General features: G+C 54.1%; 1 protein-coding gene across 2 annotated transcripts in view; it reads right to left on the bottom strand.

The window, feature by feature from the left end:
* Positions 1 to 9,499: 9,499 nt before the first annotated feature.
* Positions 9,500 to 14,731, bottom strand: part of Ppp2r2c (protein phosphatase 2 regulatory subunit Bgamma) — an 82,884-nt gene continuing 77,652 nt past the window's right edge. For both annotated transcript variants that reach the window (XM_005068839.4, XM_040746996.1), the window contains exon 9: positions 9,500 to 12,158. In XM_005068839.4, the coding sequence (XP_005068896.1) occupies positions 11,867 to 12,158 (292 nt within the window). In that variant the 3' untranslated portion in view covers positions 9,500 to 11,866. The remainder of the gene's footprint in view (positions 12,159 to 14,731) is intronic.

The following is a 14,731-nucleotide window of genomic DNA, read 5'->3' as shown; positions in this document are numbered from 1 at the left end:
GGTCTGTCCCTGAGCCACCACGCTGCTACCATCAGCTCATGACTGATACCCCTGGGAGTGGAGTGGACTTGTAGGGAGAACCGCAGCCAGTCTCAGCTACTGGGTGCCACCTCTCACTCTACTTCAAACCCCTGCGTGTCCCTGTCTGGGACAGCACTTCTCAGAGCTTCTTTGCAGTGACCCAGGGCAGAAATGGAATGCCATAGGGCACCCTGGTGTGTAGCTAGAAGCCTTGCTCTCTAGTGGAGCAGCATCCCCAGCCCATAGCAGCTGCTGAGCTCCACATCTGCTCCCTCCCCGTGCAGCTGCCTTGAGCAAGCCCCAGCAGTGTCGACTGTTTGAGGAGGAGAAAAGTTGATTGTCGGGGAAGGTGATCACAAGACATCAATAAGCCCTCCGTGAACATGTTCTCTTTTAAAAGGAGAACATTCCTGGAGCAGAACCTTGGGCCAGAGGCACTGTGACGTCCTTGCTGGTTTCCTATTTAAAATAGAAAACAGCAATGTTTAGATTGGGGCTGAGTTAAATGACTGGATCCAAACAGAGGCCCTAGCTCCCAGCTGTCTGCATAGCCCTCCTTCCTCCTGACCATGTAACCAAAACCTCTGGCCAGTATCTGTGACTCAATGTCTGAAATACTCCTCATCTCTATTAGCTAGTTGCCCGAATGCATCCCATACAACCATTAGGGAGACCTGAGAATGTGGCTAGTGGCAGGGTCCCCGGCCCCAGATCTTGCCCTCCCCACGTTAAAACTTCTCTGGCAGCAGCCTTGGTCTCTTTGCCTGCTGTCCTTAGAAGTGACTTTATGTCAGGGAGAGGCCTGCCACCTAAGGGTTCTGACCCCGGTGTGCAGCCCGAGGCCCTCCAGCCAAAGCAGAGTTTCTGGCCCAGGCCAGGTCTTGGTTAGGGGTGCAGCCTCTGTCATTCAGACCTGCACAGCCCTGGGCCTTCTGCCCTAAATCCAGCTGCCACACCCACAGGCCAGATCCACTGTGGAGCTGTCTCAGGAGGGCTGTCGTCGGGATGCTCACTCTTGGTCCAGAGACTCGGGCTCTGTGCTGAGGGGCACCTGCTATGAGAGTTGTTAGGGGCAGAAGCTGGGTCTGTAAGCCCTCACTGCACAGCCCTGGGTACCACCCTCCACAGGCAGACTGAACACTCGGGAATAGAAAGCAGACAAAGGGGGTTATTTTATGTGGCCACACTGGAAAGAGAAAGATGGTTAGTAACATTCCTCTCCAAGTACCTCTAAGGAAGTGGTTCTCAACCTGTGGGTCGTGACCCCTTTGGAGGTTGAATGACCCTCTCATAGGAGTGGCCTAAGACCATCCGAAAACGCATATTTACATTATGATTCGTAACAGTAGCAAAACTACAGTTATGATGAGCAATGAAAATAATTTTATGGTTGGGGTCATGAGGAATTGTACTAAAGGGTCTCAGCATTAGGAAAGTTGAGGACCACTGCTCTAGGGGACTTGAGATTTAAACAGAGGGACAGAGCTATGCTTAAATCCTGGTCAGGGGGTCCCACTCCTTGTCTCAGCTCCAGTTTCTCTTGCAGGATGATCTGACACGTTGTCAGGATTGTATAAAATCATTCTGGAGAGAAAAGCTCTCCCTCAGGCTGGCATCATGGCACCAGCCTTTTCTTCCAGCATAACTACAGAGAAATCCCAATTTCTCAGGGTCCATTGTCTCTGTAGTCTGTGCCCATCATAAACATGACAGCTCTGTCTGTCCTATAGCACTTGTTGGCAAGCCTCAGGAATGAATCTGGCCTCCCCCAAAGTCCTTCTGGAGGTGCTGGGACCCAGCTTGAAATCTAAGGTTTCTGGGAGTCCTGAGATGCAGCACTTTAGTGAACAGAACCATTGGTCTGTCAGAGGCAGGAAGAGTGGGAAGATGTCCCCGAGGTTCCCTTCCTCCATGGTAGTGAGGACCTGGTTTTTAAGCTGGCATTTTAGTTGCTCAAAAATAATCTCATGACACAGCTGCCCCTGTGTTGATGCAAAACTCAGCTCTTTCCTCAAAAAGAATAAGGGAGAGTTTATTGTGAGCCCAATATGAGTGACTGGGCTGGAGCCAGAACCATTCCAGGGTGTCCTAAAAGACCTGTTCCACCACAGAAGTGGTCACATGAGATTGTGTTAATTGCAGAACAAAGTCAGAAACCATTGTGGTGGAGGGGAGGTAGGCAGCCTACAGCCAAGTGGGGCAGTTGCTGCTATGGGCTTCAGACGCAGTCTGATGAGATGCTTAGCTTTTGGATTGAAGGAAGCAAGTTGTCTGCTAAGCATGTGTTCCAGAGGATTTATCTGATAGTCATAAGGATGTTAGGTGGGGCTCAAGGGTTGGGCAATGAACAGCCAGTAAGGGGACTCCAAACATTCTAACTCTCCACAATCAGAGTTCTAATCAGTCAACCAGTCTAGTGTAATCTTCAACTCAGGTGTGTCCCTATCCCCCGCCCCCACCTGCAGCTCCCTGTGGCCAGGGAACTAATGGAAACAGACAGAGCCAGTGGCCAGGTCCTACAGCTGACAGACAGAGCACCTGCAACCCTTACGCTCCCATGTCATCATGGGCAAAGACAAATCTTGGTGGGAAAGGACTGAGAAAGAGTCCCACAGTCACGAGGTGAAAGTCTGTCCCAGCTCAGACTTCCATGCAGAGATGGGCCCTCATTTATGCCGCTGTTACTGAGAGTCTCCGTGCCACAGTCTGATGTGGCTGGCATCTCATGACCAACAGCACTCATCTTCCAGTCCCTGGGAGACGCCCACACCAGTCCAGAGCCCAGCAGAGTCGGGTGGCAGTGGCCATGAAGCAACAAACACCAGTGGCTCTCCTGCTGCTCTGCCTCGAGGGTTCAGATCCTGGCAGACCCCACACTGGCAGTGCCAGGCTTCCTGAGATGAATATGGACAGCTCAGGCCACTTTCAGTTGGCACGGGCTCCAAGCTCCAACTCAGATCCCCTCCCTGCCCCGCACCCTCTCCCTGAGTTCCCACCACTCTCTGCAGCTGCTGCTGTCCTCAGTGTGGCCTCCAAGTCCCAGCATGCACTATACACACCGCCTCACTTTTCTCAGGGACAACAGGACCCAGTCACACTCTGCAGTGGGATTGCAGGGGTCAGGCACAAGGTAGGGGGGAACAGTAGGCCCTCCAGGCAAGGCTGTGTCCTCCAGGTCTGCAGACGGGATCAACACATGGAGGAACTCAGCAGGTTAGGGTGCCATCCCTTAGGTCCACAGCCACTGCTGAAGCTGAGATCAGAACCCAAGCTCTCTCACCTTGTGGCACTCAGTAGGCCCTGGGAACATGTGTTGGATGAACAGCTGGGTGATGGCAGTCACTGACTTCCCAAGGGCACTGCCGTTCGTCCCTTCACAGTGTTTCAGACAGTATCATGAACACTCGCGGCTCTTACTACCCTGCCCATTTCCCATGTTTAGACTTTGGGGATTCAGATTTGATAGTTGAGCTCCCACCACTAACTTTTTATGTGGACCCCCAGCCTTCTCTCTGAGACCCATCGAGTCAGCTGGCCGTGTGACTGGCTAATCCTGACAGTGACAGGTAAAGAGAGCTGAGCTCTGTCTGTTCCAAGGCTCTCATTGAGACAGTCACTCCACACTCCCGTGATGATTTCCAGCTCTCAAAGCTATGGTTGCTAGGAAACAGCGCTGGAGGCCCGGAAGCTTTGTTTCATCTGTGCGTCAAGTGGTTGAACTTGAGCAGCAGTTTCTTTGAAAGGGAGACTGGGTGAGAAGGAACCAGACGTGGGAAGGACTCGGGTGAGCAAGAAAATTGAGCAACCAAACTCAATGGGCTTGGGCTTCATTCTGAGTAGAGGATATTTTTTCAGACAGTAATAAAGGTTCATATCTTCATATTTTAATACACACATACATATATATGTATAATTTTATGTGTTTTGCATATGTGTATGTGCACTACATGTGGGCCTGGTATCTGCAGAGACCAGAAGAGGACGCTGGATTCCCTGGACCTGCAATTACAGATGCTTGTGAGCCACTATGTGGGTGCTGGGAAGTGAACCTGGGTCCTCTGCAAGAGCTACTAGTATTCTTAACTACTGAGCCATCTTCCCAGCCCCCATCTTCCTATTTAATCAGGATGAGCTGCTGTGTGGGACACTGTAGCCCAGGGGTTTTCTCCCAGGTCCCTGGGCTGATCTCATCCTGGGATGCCAAGTAGTAGCTTGGTACTGGGTCTTGAAGGCTCTCAAGAGAGTCAAATGTGTCCTGTGACTGGTGTCACATGTCACCCTCCTTGCAGAAATGAAGATATTCTAGAGAGACCCTCCTTCTGACTATGAGAGTCTTGAAACAATGGTTTCCAAGCCACGGGAGTAGTCCAGGAGTCTCATACTGGGAGAAGGAAAAGGCCTGGTGCCAGGCGGAAGGGGACTTGTCTCCCAGGAAGAGATCTTACACAATTCTGACTTGTCAGACCACCGTGCAAAAGATACTGGAGCTGAGACAATGATGGGCAGGACCGCCCCTCGACCAGGCCTGCTAAATTATGCAAACCTCTTCCTCTCTACTTAAACTCACTTCGTGACACAGCCCTGAAAAAGGACGTGGGGGTGTGTGTCACCAGACGTCTTTGCTCCTCTTTCCAGTGCGGCCACAGTGAACAAACCCCCTTTCTCTGCTTTCACTGTGTTTATGTGTATGATTGCCCCATTAAGGGTGGGTGGCCACCAAGGCCCAGGCTGAGCCTGGTAACTTGAGGCCATATTGCTTGTCTCTTCTTGCTGAGGTCCTGGGGTGGCCTCCATGATGGCCCATGGTCTCCACACACCTGCAGCAGCTGCTCCAGTGCAGTGGGGGTGGTCTCCGGGCAGCAGAACGTGACAAAAGAGCAGACCCTTTAAAGGGGTGGCGGCTCTGAGCAAGGCTTCTCTCACAACAGTGGCTCTGACTCTATGGAGAGGCCTGCATGCTGATGGGTGGAGCCCTCAGGCCAGCAGCCACCCAAGCAAACGGAACAGCCTCCATCCAGGTAACCCCCCCCAACTCAAAATGCAGCCTGACCGCAGATTCCTCTGACAGGGGCCTGTCTATTCCTGGAGCCCCAAACTGGGAGATGCTGATTGGCATGGCTTTATGCTGCTTACACAGCAGCAGCTAAGGATAGACTCTCCAGCCCTCCCCAGGCAGCAGTCACAGTCCTGCGGGTTCTTTTCCTCACCCCTAAAAAAGTCCACACAAAGTCTGGAGTGGAGAGGTGGCTCAGTGTTAAGAGCACTGGCTCACAACTGGCTGGAAGCGCTGATGGCCCTCTGCTGGCCTCCATGGGTACTGCACACACGGCACCCCAGTAAATGCTGATACGCCCCAGGAGCCTTGAATGCTTTGAGCCCATGGCTATCAACAAAGGTGAGCACCTCACCTTTTTTCCTGAATAAATTTTGTTTTTCCACATGTTTCCATCACTCTTGGATTAGTTTGTTTAATGAAGTTTAAGGAGGCAATATCCCTCCCTGCCTGCCAGGACTTGGCAATTTTCAGACATCCTGAGGCTAAGCTACGGTATAGAGATGTGGAAGCCCTCACCCGTGTGGCCCTCACTTATCCTCCTGCTGTGACACCCCCTTTGTGGGGACAGAGGTCTGGGCTTTGTCTGCTGAGGCCAGATGTGGCCTTCCCACAAGCATTCCTTGTGCCCTGTGAGCTAAAGTTCCCCCCGGGGGGGTGGGGGGAGATCTAGGTTGCAGACTCTACAAGGTTGATTGATTAGGACTTGGCGGGTATGGGGGCCAAGGGTAGGCTCAGTCAGCAAAGGGCTTGCTGTGTAAGCATGGGGACCTGAGTTCAGTCCCCAGCACCACTATGAAACAAACAAACGACAACCTGGGTGTGATGGTATAGACTCGTAATCCCAGAGCTGGGGAGGCAAAGACAGGAGCATCCTGGAGTACTCAGGGTTTACTTCTGTCTCTCTGTCTGTCTCTCTGTTTCTCTGGCTCTTTGTCTCTCTCTTCCTCCCTCCCTCCCTCCCTCCCTCCCTCCCTCCCTCCCTCCCTCTCTCTCTCTCTCTCTTCCTCCCTCCCTCCCTCCGTCCCTCCCTCCCTCCCTCCCTCCCTCCCTCCCTCTCTCTCTCTCTCTCTTCCTCCCTCCCTCCCTCCCTCTCTCTCTCTCTCTCTCTGTGATTCTGCCGGGGAGACATATGTGTTTCAGCAATAGTGGTTTTCCTCAGAGTGGCCACAGCCACTGTGCAGCAGCCTTTTGGGTACAGATAAGGGAAGCCAGTAGATACCACAGAAATGGGAACACTCCCTTGGGGTCGTGCTGCTGGCTGTGCAGCACCCTGTGGCTGGCAAGTGTTGGAGCAGAAAGAACAAAGTTCTGAACCAGGAAGAATGTCCCTCCCGAGCTCATCTCAGCTCTAGAATGTGAGGCTGCATAGGTGTCAGAGACCCAGGTTCCAGTCTGGCCTCTGCCTTTACTGTGTGGCCATAAGCAGTCCCTAGACCTCTCTGGACCTCAAGTCCCTCATTTCTGTAATGTGAGGATTAACAGAACCAAGGGTGGGCTCGCTATAAGAAGAAATAAGGAGCACAGCGGGGTCGGGCCCTTAGGGTCTCCATCAGTGGGCACTACTACAATACCTCCAGGCACGGCAAAAGTTTGCACAGCGGCTAGAAACATCCACCGACACACCTGCAGGCCCCATGCTGCTAGAAAGTCCAGAGCACAGTATGGGCATTCTGACCAGCGGCCCTGGGGGCTGACCCTGGCACCAACCTGGCAGTGAGTAGCCCCTAACAACTTACCATCTCCTATGGGACAACATGGAGACTGAGTTATGCAATCATTAATACGGCACGTGTCTCAAAGGCATCCTTATTCAGCATGTGTGTGTGTGTGCTCACACGCGTGCACAGGTGTGCCTGTGCGTGTCATGGCCAGAGGTCAGCCTTGGATATTGTTCCTCAGGAACTGCCACTTTATTTTTTGAGTGTCTCTCATTGGCTTGGGTCTTGGTGACTCCAGTAGCTGGTCCAGGGTGGGAACTAGCCCTAGAGATCCTCCTGTCTCCCCTTCCCCATGCCAGGGTTACAACCGTGTGCCACCATGATTGGCTTTTTCCCCCCGTGGGTTTTAAGTTCAGCATCCATCAGATGGCAGATCCATCTCCCCAGACCCAGAGGAGTCCCTATTCTTACCGATGACACGGAGTGAAGGGGTTCACAGGTGCAGGGATCACCCAGGGCTCACAGGGCTGTGGAGAGATTTACACGCAAGTTTGTTTCCAAAGGGCAGATGGCAGCTGAAAGACTCTGAAAGCCTGAGCCTGAACCTGAGCACTGCTTCATGAAGGCCTGGAAAGTTCCTCCCAGGGTATCAGGGGGCCTGTCTGCTGTCCAGGGAGCAGCTGCCTCTGCTGTTCAAGTTCTGGCCCTGGGATCCATTCCTCCCCACCTCTGGCCACTCAACTCTTCAGGACAGCACCACCCTCTTTCCCTTCAGGAGGGCCTGGGTGTGGTCAGGGTGTGGTCAGGGTGGATCAGGTTCCCACCCTTGCTGCCTGCTGTGTGCTGTGCAACCTGGCAAGTCATGGGACCGCTATGAGCATCCTGTCTATGAAGGGAGGTGGGAATGTTATAGATTTCTGGAACCCATGGGAAATAGCCAATCATGGTGGCACCATGGGGGCATCAGGAGGATCCCTGGGGCTCACTGGCTAGCTACCAGAATTGGCAAACTCCAGGCCAGTGAGGGAGTAGAGGCCTCCTAGTGTGGCTGTGGCTTCTCCTCCACCTCTACAGCCAGCCATGACTGCCTCATCTTCGTGTGCCTCTCTGAACCTTTCCTGATGTCACTGTGGGATAGCCCTCCACTACGGAGAACGCAGGAGACCTGACGGGACCGCCTAGATCATCCGGGATAGTCCCTCCACCTCAAAGACCATGGGAGCAGCCACTGACACCAGCGACGGTGCTCCATCACTGTAGCTGAAGTTATACTTGGTGGGCTGAGGTCACAGTATCGGATGCCAACCTGAGCATCCACACTGTGCTAGCGCTTTGGCAGTGATAGTTTGAATCCTTACCCACCGGCTACTAGTTCTACCAATTCAGACACGATGCGCAGTCACCTCTGAGCCTCAGTGTTTCCATATATGAAATGGGTGGTAACAGTACTCCGTCCACACTCTCTGAGAAACATCCTATGGCGCCTAGGCTAGCCGATCCTGTATCACAGCCTGCTCAGGGGCACGGAGGTTCCACGATGGAGCTTTTATCGTGTTAGTCACCCAGAGGCCCTGTTTACACGTGTGGGTCAGAGGTTAGCCAAATGCCACACAGCCAAGAAGGGGCCTTCTCATCTCCATGCTGACCTGAAGGCTGTGAACAGATTCCCACCTCTGCCTTAGTCACACTTATGCCTCCCTCCTGAGTCTAAAAGGCCTTGACTGTGTGGGGGCTGGGCTACAGGGATTACAGGGACGGGGGAGCCATGACTCCCTGACAATCCAGCGGTCCATGCATGGCCTTCCTCCACCTGGCTGTCCATTCCCAGAACCCAAGGCCTCTGCAGGGTGAGGGCCACCAAGGGGCTCTAGAGTTGAGGCCAGCCCCAGATAGCTCCTGCATCTGGAATACTGGATTAATATTTCTCTTTGAGCCTCAGTTTCCTTACCTGTGTTTATGGTGAGTTATACACACCTACCACAAAGGGATACAGGCCACCTGTCATGAAACACATGCGGGCACCATCTGAGGGCCCCTCCCACAGGCACATGCCAGACCTGTAGGGTTGTCGTCCATACTGACTATACCTTCCACTTGAGTTAGAATCAGGGTAAAAAAAAAGACGATGCTAGATGTCGCCCAGTCTTGATGGGAGCCACTGCCTACCCACCCACCCCACTAGCTCCCTCCCTACCTCACCCACCCCCTTAGCTCCCTCCCTACCCACCCACCCCACTAGCTCCCTCCCTACCTCACCCACCCCACTAGCTCCCTCCCTACCCACCCACCCCACTAGCTCCCCTCCCTACCCATCCACCCCACTAGCTCCCTCCCTACCTCACCCACCCCACTAGCTCCCCTCCCTACCCACCCACCCCCTTAGCTCCCTCCCTACCCACCCACCCCCTTAGCTCCCTCCCTACCCACCCACCCCCTTAGCTCCCTCCCTACCCACCCACCCCACTAGCTACCTCCCTACCCACCCACCCCCTTAGCTCCCTCCCTACCCACCCACCCCACTAGCTACCTCCCTACCCACCCACCTCACTAGCTCCCTCCCTACCCACCCACCCCACTAGCTCCCTCCCTACCCACCCACCCCACTAGCTCCCCTCCCTACCCACCCACCCCCTTAGCTCCCTCCCTACCCACCCACCCCACTAGCTCCCCTCCCTACCCACCCCCTTAGCTCCCTCCCTACCCACCCACCTCACTAGCTCCCCTTCCCAGGTCAGCTCTAATCAGCAGCCTTCTGAGCCTCATCTTAGATGTAACATTTGTTATTTTATTGGAAAAAGCTGGTATTAACATATTTATAATTTTATTCAACAGTTGGATAATTTGTGAGACACCGAAGAAAGAAAAGAATGCACCTATGAGCCACAGAACCCCAAATGACTGGGCCTGACTGTGTTACCAGCACATACAAACCCAACAGCCTCCAAGGGCTTCGCCCTCAGGGAACAACCAAAGCAGAAGGGACAAACCCAAAACCCCAGCAGTGTCTCGATGATTATGGGAATGCCACACATTCAAGACCAGAGAACTTAAGCAGAGTAAGGTGGCAGAGTCTGTGGCTTGTCTCCAGTCCTGCTGTTTCTCGCACTGCCCCTCCCCCCTCCGCACCTTTTTCCTCTGTCAATACAATACTATTCGCAGTCGCTCTGGACCTGGGTGACTTCCTGGGGTCCCAAGGACATGCTTTTCTTCTGAGATCTGTTTCTGTCTCTCTTCTTCCTTCCTACTTTGGTACCCAACATTTAAAACAGAAATCTAGATACTAGGGGTGTGTGCACGACCCTTCCTTTTGAAGACCGTGTGAGATTTGACTCTGAAGACGGTACATCTGACACCTGTGGTCTCACAGCAGCAAGCAACTCCCAAAGGCAGGCCGGTGTGCCAGAGAGCCAGGCCGGTGTGTAAGGCCTCTCACCTGGATTTTGGCTTCAATGGGATTTATGTACAAATGGCCACATTCTTCAACTTCTTTACAAGAGGGGAAAGCCGTCCGATCTTTTGACTGCTCACTTTAATCAGAGCCAATATGTACATATGATACTGTCCAGAGCGCCTGAATTTTACAGTGATGGATAAACATTCTTCATTCACGTTGATTAAAAAAAGAAAATAAAACGAAAATGTAATGGGCCAGTGTCTGTGTAAATACATGGCCAGAAGTGAGTGTGCATGCGGTTTGTGCTTTTACACACACAAGGATACCTTGATCCACTGAGGAAAAAAAGTTCCATTGCATCTGTTTCCTGGGTGGCAGCTCATGTTGTAAAAACTAAAGCCCCCTGCTCTCTGCTTCCAGAGTCAAAATGTCAAACCCTGCAGTTCTGGGGTTCCAGGAGTGAGGATAGGGCAGGGGTCACCGTGAATGGCCACTGACCTGTGGCTCTGGGGAGGTCCGAGTGAATGTCCTCCCGGGCTGCCTGGCTGCATGCAACCTCCTTGGGGGAGCGTCTGGGAGGATGAGGAGAAAGCTGCGGGTACCGTGTAGGTGAAGCGTCTGGGAGGCATGCCCGGGTGCCACCAGGCAGAGTGGGGAGCCACGGTAGCTCCTCTCCATCTTCTCTCTCATGTCATCCGCTCACCAGGGCACCTGCTCCGACTTCACAAGGTGGGGATGCTTCCCTTGCAGAACCTTCCACTGGGATGCCGCTTAAAACTAACGTGGAGGGTGGGGAAGAACCCGTGGGAAGACCTGCGAGGGACCTCAACTCAGCCTCAGGGTGTGGCTCCTTAGGAACCCCCTTTCTCTGTCTCAGCTTCCTCCTATGTACAAAGGGGTGGAAACTACATCCCAGCTCCAGCTGGGACTTACGGAAATGAGCGGATACCTGCCTCAGTCAAGGACAGGACCCGCGGCCAACTGTGGGAAGATGACAGGCTAGCATGGGAGAGTGACAGCAAAACCACAGAGTGGGCTGTGAGGATCCATCCACAGCCACTATGGACTGAGCACCATGCCCAGCGTGCAGTGGGCACTCACAAATGGATGGCAGTGAGGTAAGGGCTATAGCCACACAGGGTCCCCAGTCCTGCCTCTCAGGACTCACCCCAGCCTGGAAAAGCCACACAAGGAACCTAGCCCTGCCTCACGGTTAACCCTAGGACTTCAGCTCTGTCTCTCAGGACCTGCCCCGGCCCGGCACCTAGGACACAGAACGACATCCCAAACTCCCCAGAGAGCAGCTGGCACTGCCAGCGCTCAACGAAAATGCACTGTCCAAAATCCAACACGAGCCAGCAGCTTTGAGCCATGGCCCGCATGGCTGGCTCCTTTGAGGACAGGTCTTTCCTGGCTTGGGGGCTTCGCTCTTTCTCTGAAGTCCCGTCAGGGACCAGCTTGACTATCCCAGAAAGGAAGTGACCCACTGCAGTAAAAATCACCCCAGATGTGAATTAGTCCTGGCGATAAACAAAGGCCCAGCCTGAGGCGGAAGGACCGTAATCCCTGGCCTGAGGCCCACCAGGCTCATCCATCTTATCCACTGAAGCTGTTTCCTTTCCTTTGTTTAAACCGGCAACTACCATCCAAGGCGACTGTAGCCTAGGGACTCACGTCCCCACCACGGCCACCATCCTGCCCTCCCACAGAGGTGGCAGAGAGGGCCACTGAGGCCAACTAATGCATGTCAGAATTGACCTTATCCTGGAAGATGTACAGGTTGTTGGTGGCTGCAATGGCAATGATGTTCTCGGCCGGGTGCCAGGCTGTGTGCAGGATCTTCTTGGTGAAGTCCAAGCTGTCCACACTGATGTCATCACGCCGTCGCTTGCCACCCACACACACGCGCCGGGGCTTGAGCACTGCCCTGGGTTTGCTGCTCTCCCTAGAGGCCTCCAGCGTCACATCCCGCTTGGTGTTGCGGTCGAACATGCGGAAGAAGTTGTTGTAGGCCCCTGTCATGATGACGCTGGTGAGAGGAAGAGGGGTCAGTGTGGGAAGACAGAGGGGACAGAGACAGTCTGGAGCTGCGGGTTGTTACTCCTGGGACAGGGAGCCTTGTTTGCCTCTCTGCCAACTTTCTGTTGGTGTCCCTGGCCACCTCTTATATCTCAGCTGCCATCTCCACTTTAGGACCCTTTCATCCTGCCCCAACATTAAAGGTACCTACCCGTCATTTGGGCATAGCCTAAGAGAAGCAATCCTTGCTTGTAGCCCCAGCGGCAGTAGAGACAGGGATGACTCTAAGATTTAACTGTGGCTGCCCCAGAGCCTCCGAACCTGCCGGGCCTACCTCCCCTCCACAACCTGAGTGGCTGAGCCAATGAATAAATGAATGCTCACTGCTATGGATCACATGGGGTGAGGCAAATGCCATAGCAGCCAAGAGGACCCTGGAAGCAGACTTCTGTCCCGTGCCTTCTGTTCCACGGGCTTCGTCTAGTGAGGCATGGAGTAGCTTATCTCCATGGTGCATTTGGACAGCAAGCCTGGGCCTAGAGGAAGGATTTGAGGTTGGGGAGGCTGGAAAAGCTGTGGGGAGCAGAGGAGGAGGAAAAGCTCTAGGGGGAAGGAACTGATTTCCACAGAGGAGGGAATATTCAAATGGTTTCAGCAGCTAATGAAGACATAGGCCTACACCAGTCTTGTGTGCACAGAGCGCAGATCACCACCGCCAAGAGGGACCCAACGCCTTGTGTGTATGTGTGTGTGTGTGTGTGTGTGTGTGTGTGTGTGTGTGGTGTGTGTCATTCAGCCTAAGACATTGGCACAAGGCTACATGGAGCCACTTTCCAGAGGGCTGACTCACGTGAATTCATCTGGTCCTAGCCAGAGAATAAAAGATTAGGACTAGAAACAAAGCTGGATCCTGTGCCCCCAGTCAAAGATGCTGGAGGGCATGACGGTACCACCAAGAGTTGTAGTGTCACAGAGTAACACCCAGGGGCCCATTTATTAAAGGGTATAAACCTTCCATCAGTCTAACAGAGCAGACTGCAGGCCTCAGACTGGCCTCAAAGGGATGGGGAATTTGTTTCTCCTCTTATCCTTGGGTACCCGGGATGCAGGCACTGAGGTCTCTGTCCATAGACAGACCAAACTCAGAGGAGGCCAGAGACAGAAGGAAAAGATGGGTTGTTCTTTACTACCCAGAAATATGAACAACCACGGACAGTCTCCTGAGGTCCCTCCTGCCGGTGATGGTGGGGGAAGCAGGTACAGAGGCGATGAGCATTTGTCATTTCACAATAACAAGATATAGGAAGAAGGCCCAGGAGGCTGTGGGGCAAGCCAGGGAGCACCGGGGCAGCTTCCTGGAGAGGAGACAGCAGAGCTTGCTAAGGTGGAATGTGCTCCGGCAGGATCCCAGGTCAGGGAGAGTGGATGTGGAGGAAGGAAAGGAGGGGTGGGAGGTGTCAGGCAGAAGTAGGTTGCTAAGCCCCAGAGCTGGGCCTATCAGCCAGAGGCTTGCTGGGTTTTATGCTGAGCCCAGGCACAGTCTGGTTACATGCGCCCCCTGGTGGCAACATAAAAGCGCAGGCAGTGGGTAGTAGCCTTCAGCCATCTACCCTAATATCCTGCCTTATCCTTCAGTGGATACCCTGGACCACCACACATGCCTTGTGTTCAGTACGGTTCTGTTAAGAGCCCTGCAAAAGACGTGGGCCCTTGGGACGACCGCAGCCCCTGTGTGGGTCCAGGCCTGCTCAGAGTGGCTTCTTAGGAGTGGTCCCTTCCCTGTCATCACCACCACTGCTTACGGCCTGAGCACAGCCACTCTTACAGGCCACCTCGGAAGCCCTGAAGCATCCTGCCCACCCAGGCACAGGGCAAAGCAGATGCCACCTGTGCAGACACACGCCCCGGATGGAGGGGACTCTGGGGTGAGGCTCTCATGTCACCACTTGTCACCTGCCGATGGAGGGACGGAAAATGGGGCGGGAGGCAGTGACTCAGGGCTCTGGTACAAAAGCATGCCAGGTGCTATGCTTCCCTGGTCACCTGGAGCCTCTCTCCTTCATCCGGACAGGAGGATATGTGGCTGTCCATCCACGGGCCCTGAGAGACTCACCCACCAGCCCCTACACTGAAAAGTCACAGGTACCTAACTGAGCCTGGGGCCGGTGGGGCCTAATAAAGCATGAGTGGGGACAGGGGAAGCAGTGTCCCCTCCCCAACAGATCTGAGCTGTCGGGGGAAGGCACACAGAGGCAGGCTCAGTGCAGCAGGGGAATGATGCAAACCGGCCAGTGTGCTGGTTCCAGGCAACACAGCAAGGCGCCTGTGCCGTGTCCTAGGGGCCGCGTTTCTGGCTGTGTGGTGGGAGAGGAGGGTCACAACTAGGCCACCAGTTACAATTATGAGCCCCAGAGGGCGTGCGTGAGGCTGCCAGAGTAACAGCAGGAGGAAAGTGTGGGTGGCCCAATGCCTTTCTGTCTCCTGGGGATGGAGACACTGGGGTACAGCCCTCACCCGAGGGCCTGGGGTGTAGAAGGCGCCTAGCTGATCCTGACCTAAGATCCCACAGCACCCTAGGACAGG

Source organism: Mesocricetus auratus, unplaced genomic scaffold (assembly GCF_017639785.1).
Source record: "Mesocricetus auratus isolate SY011 unplaced genomic scaffold, BCM_Maur_2.0 Super-Scaffold_100006, whole genome shotgun sequence".
In the NCBI taxonomy this organism is placed as follows: domain Eukaryota; kingdom Metazoa; phylum Chordata; class Mammalia; order Rodentia; family Cricetidae; genus Mesocricetus; species Mesocricetus auratus.
The sequence above is the reverse complement of the archived record's forward strand: the minus strand, read 5'-3'. Positions and strand labels throughout refer to the sequence as shown.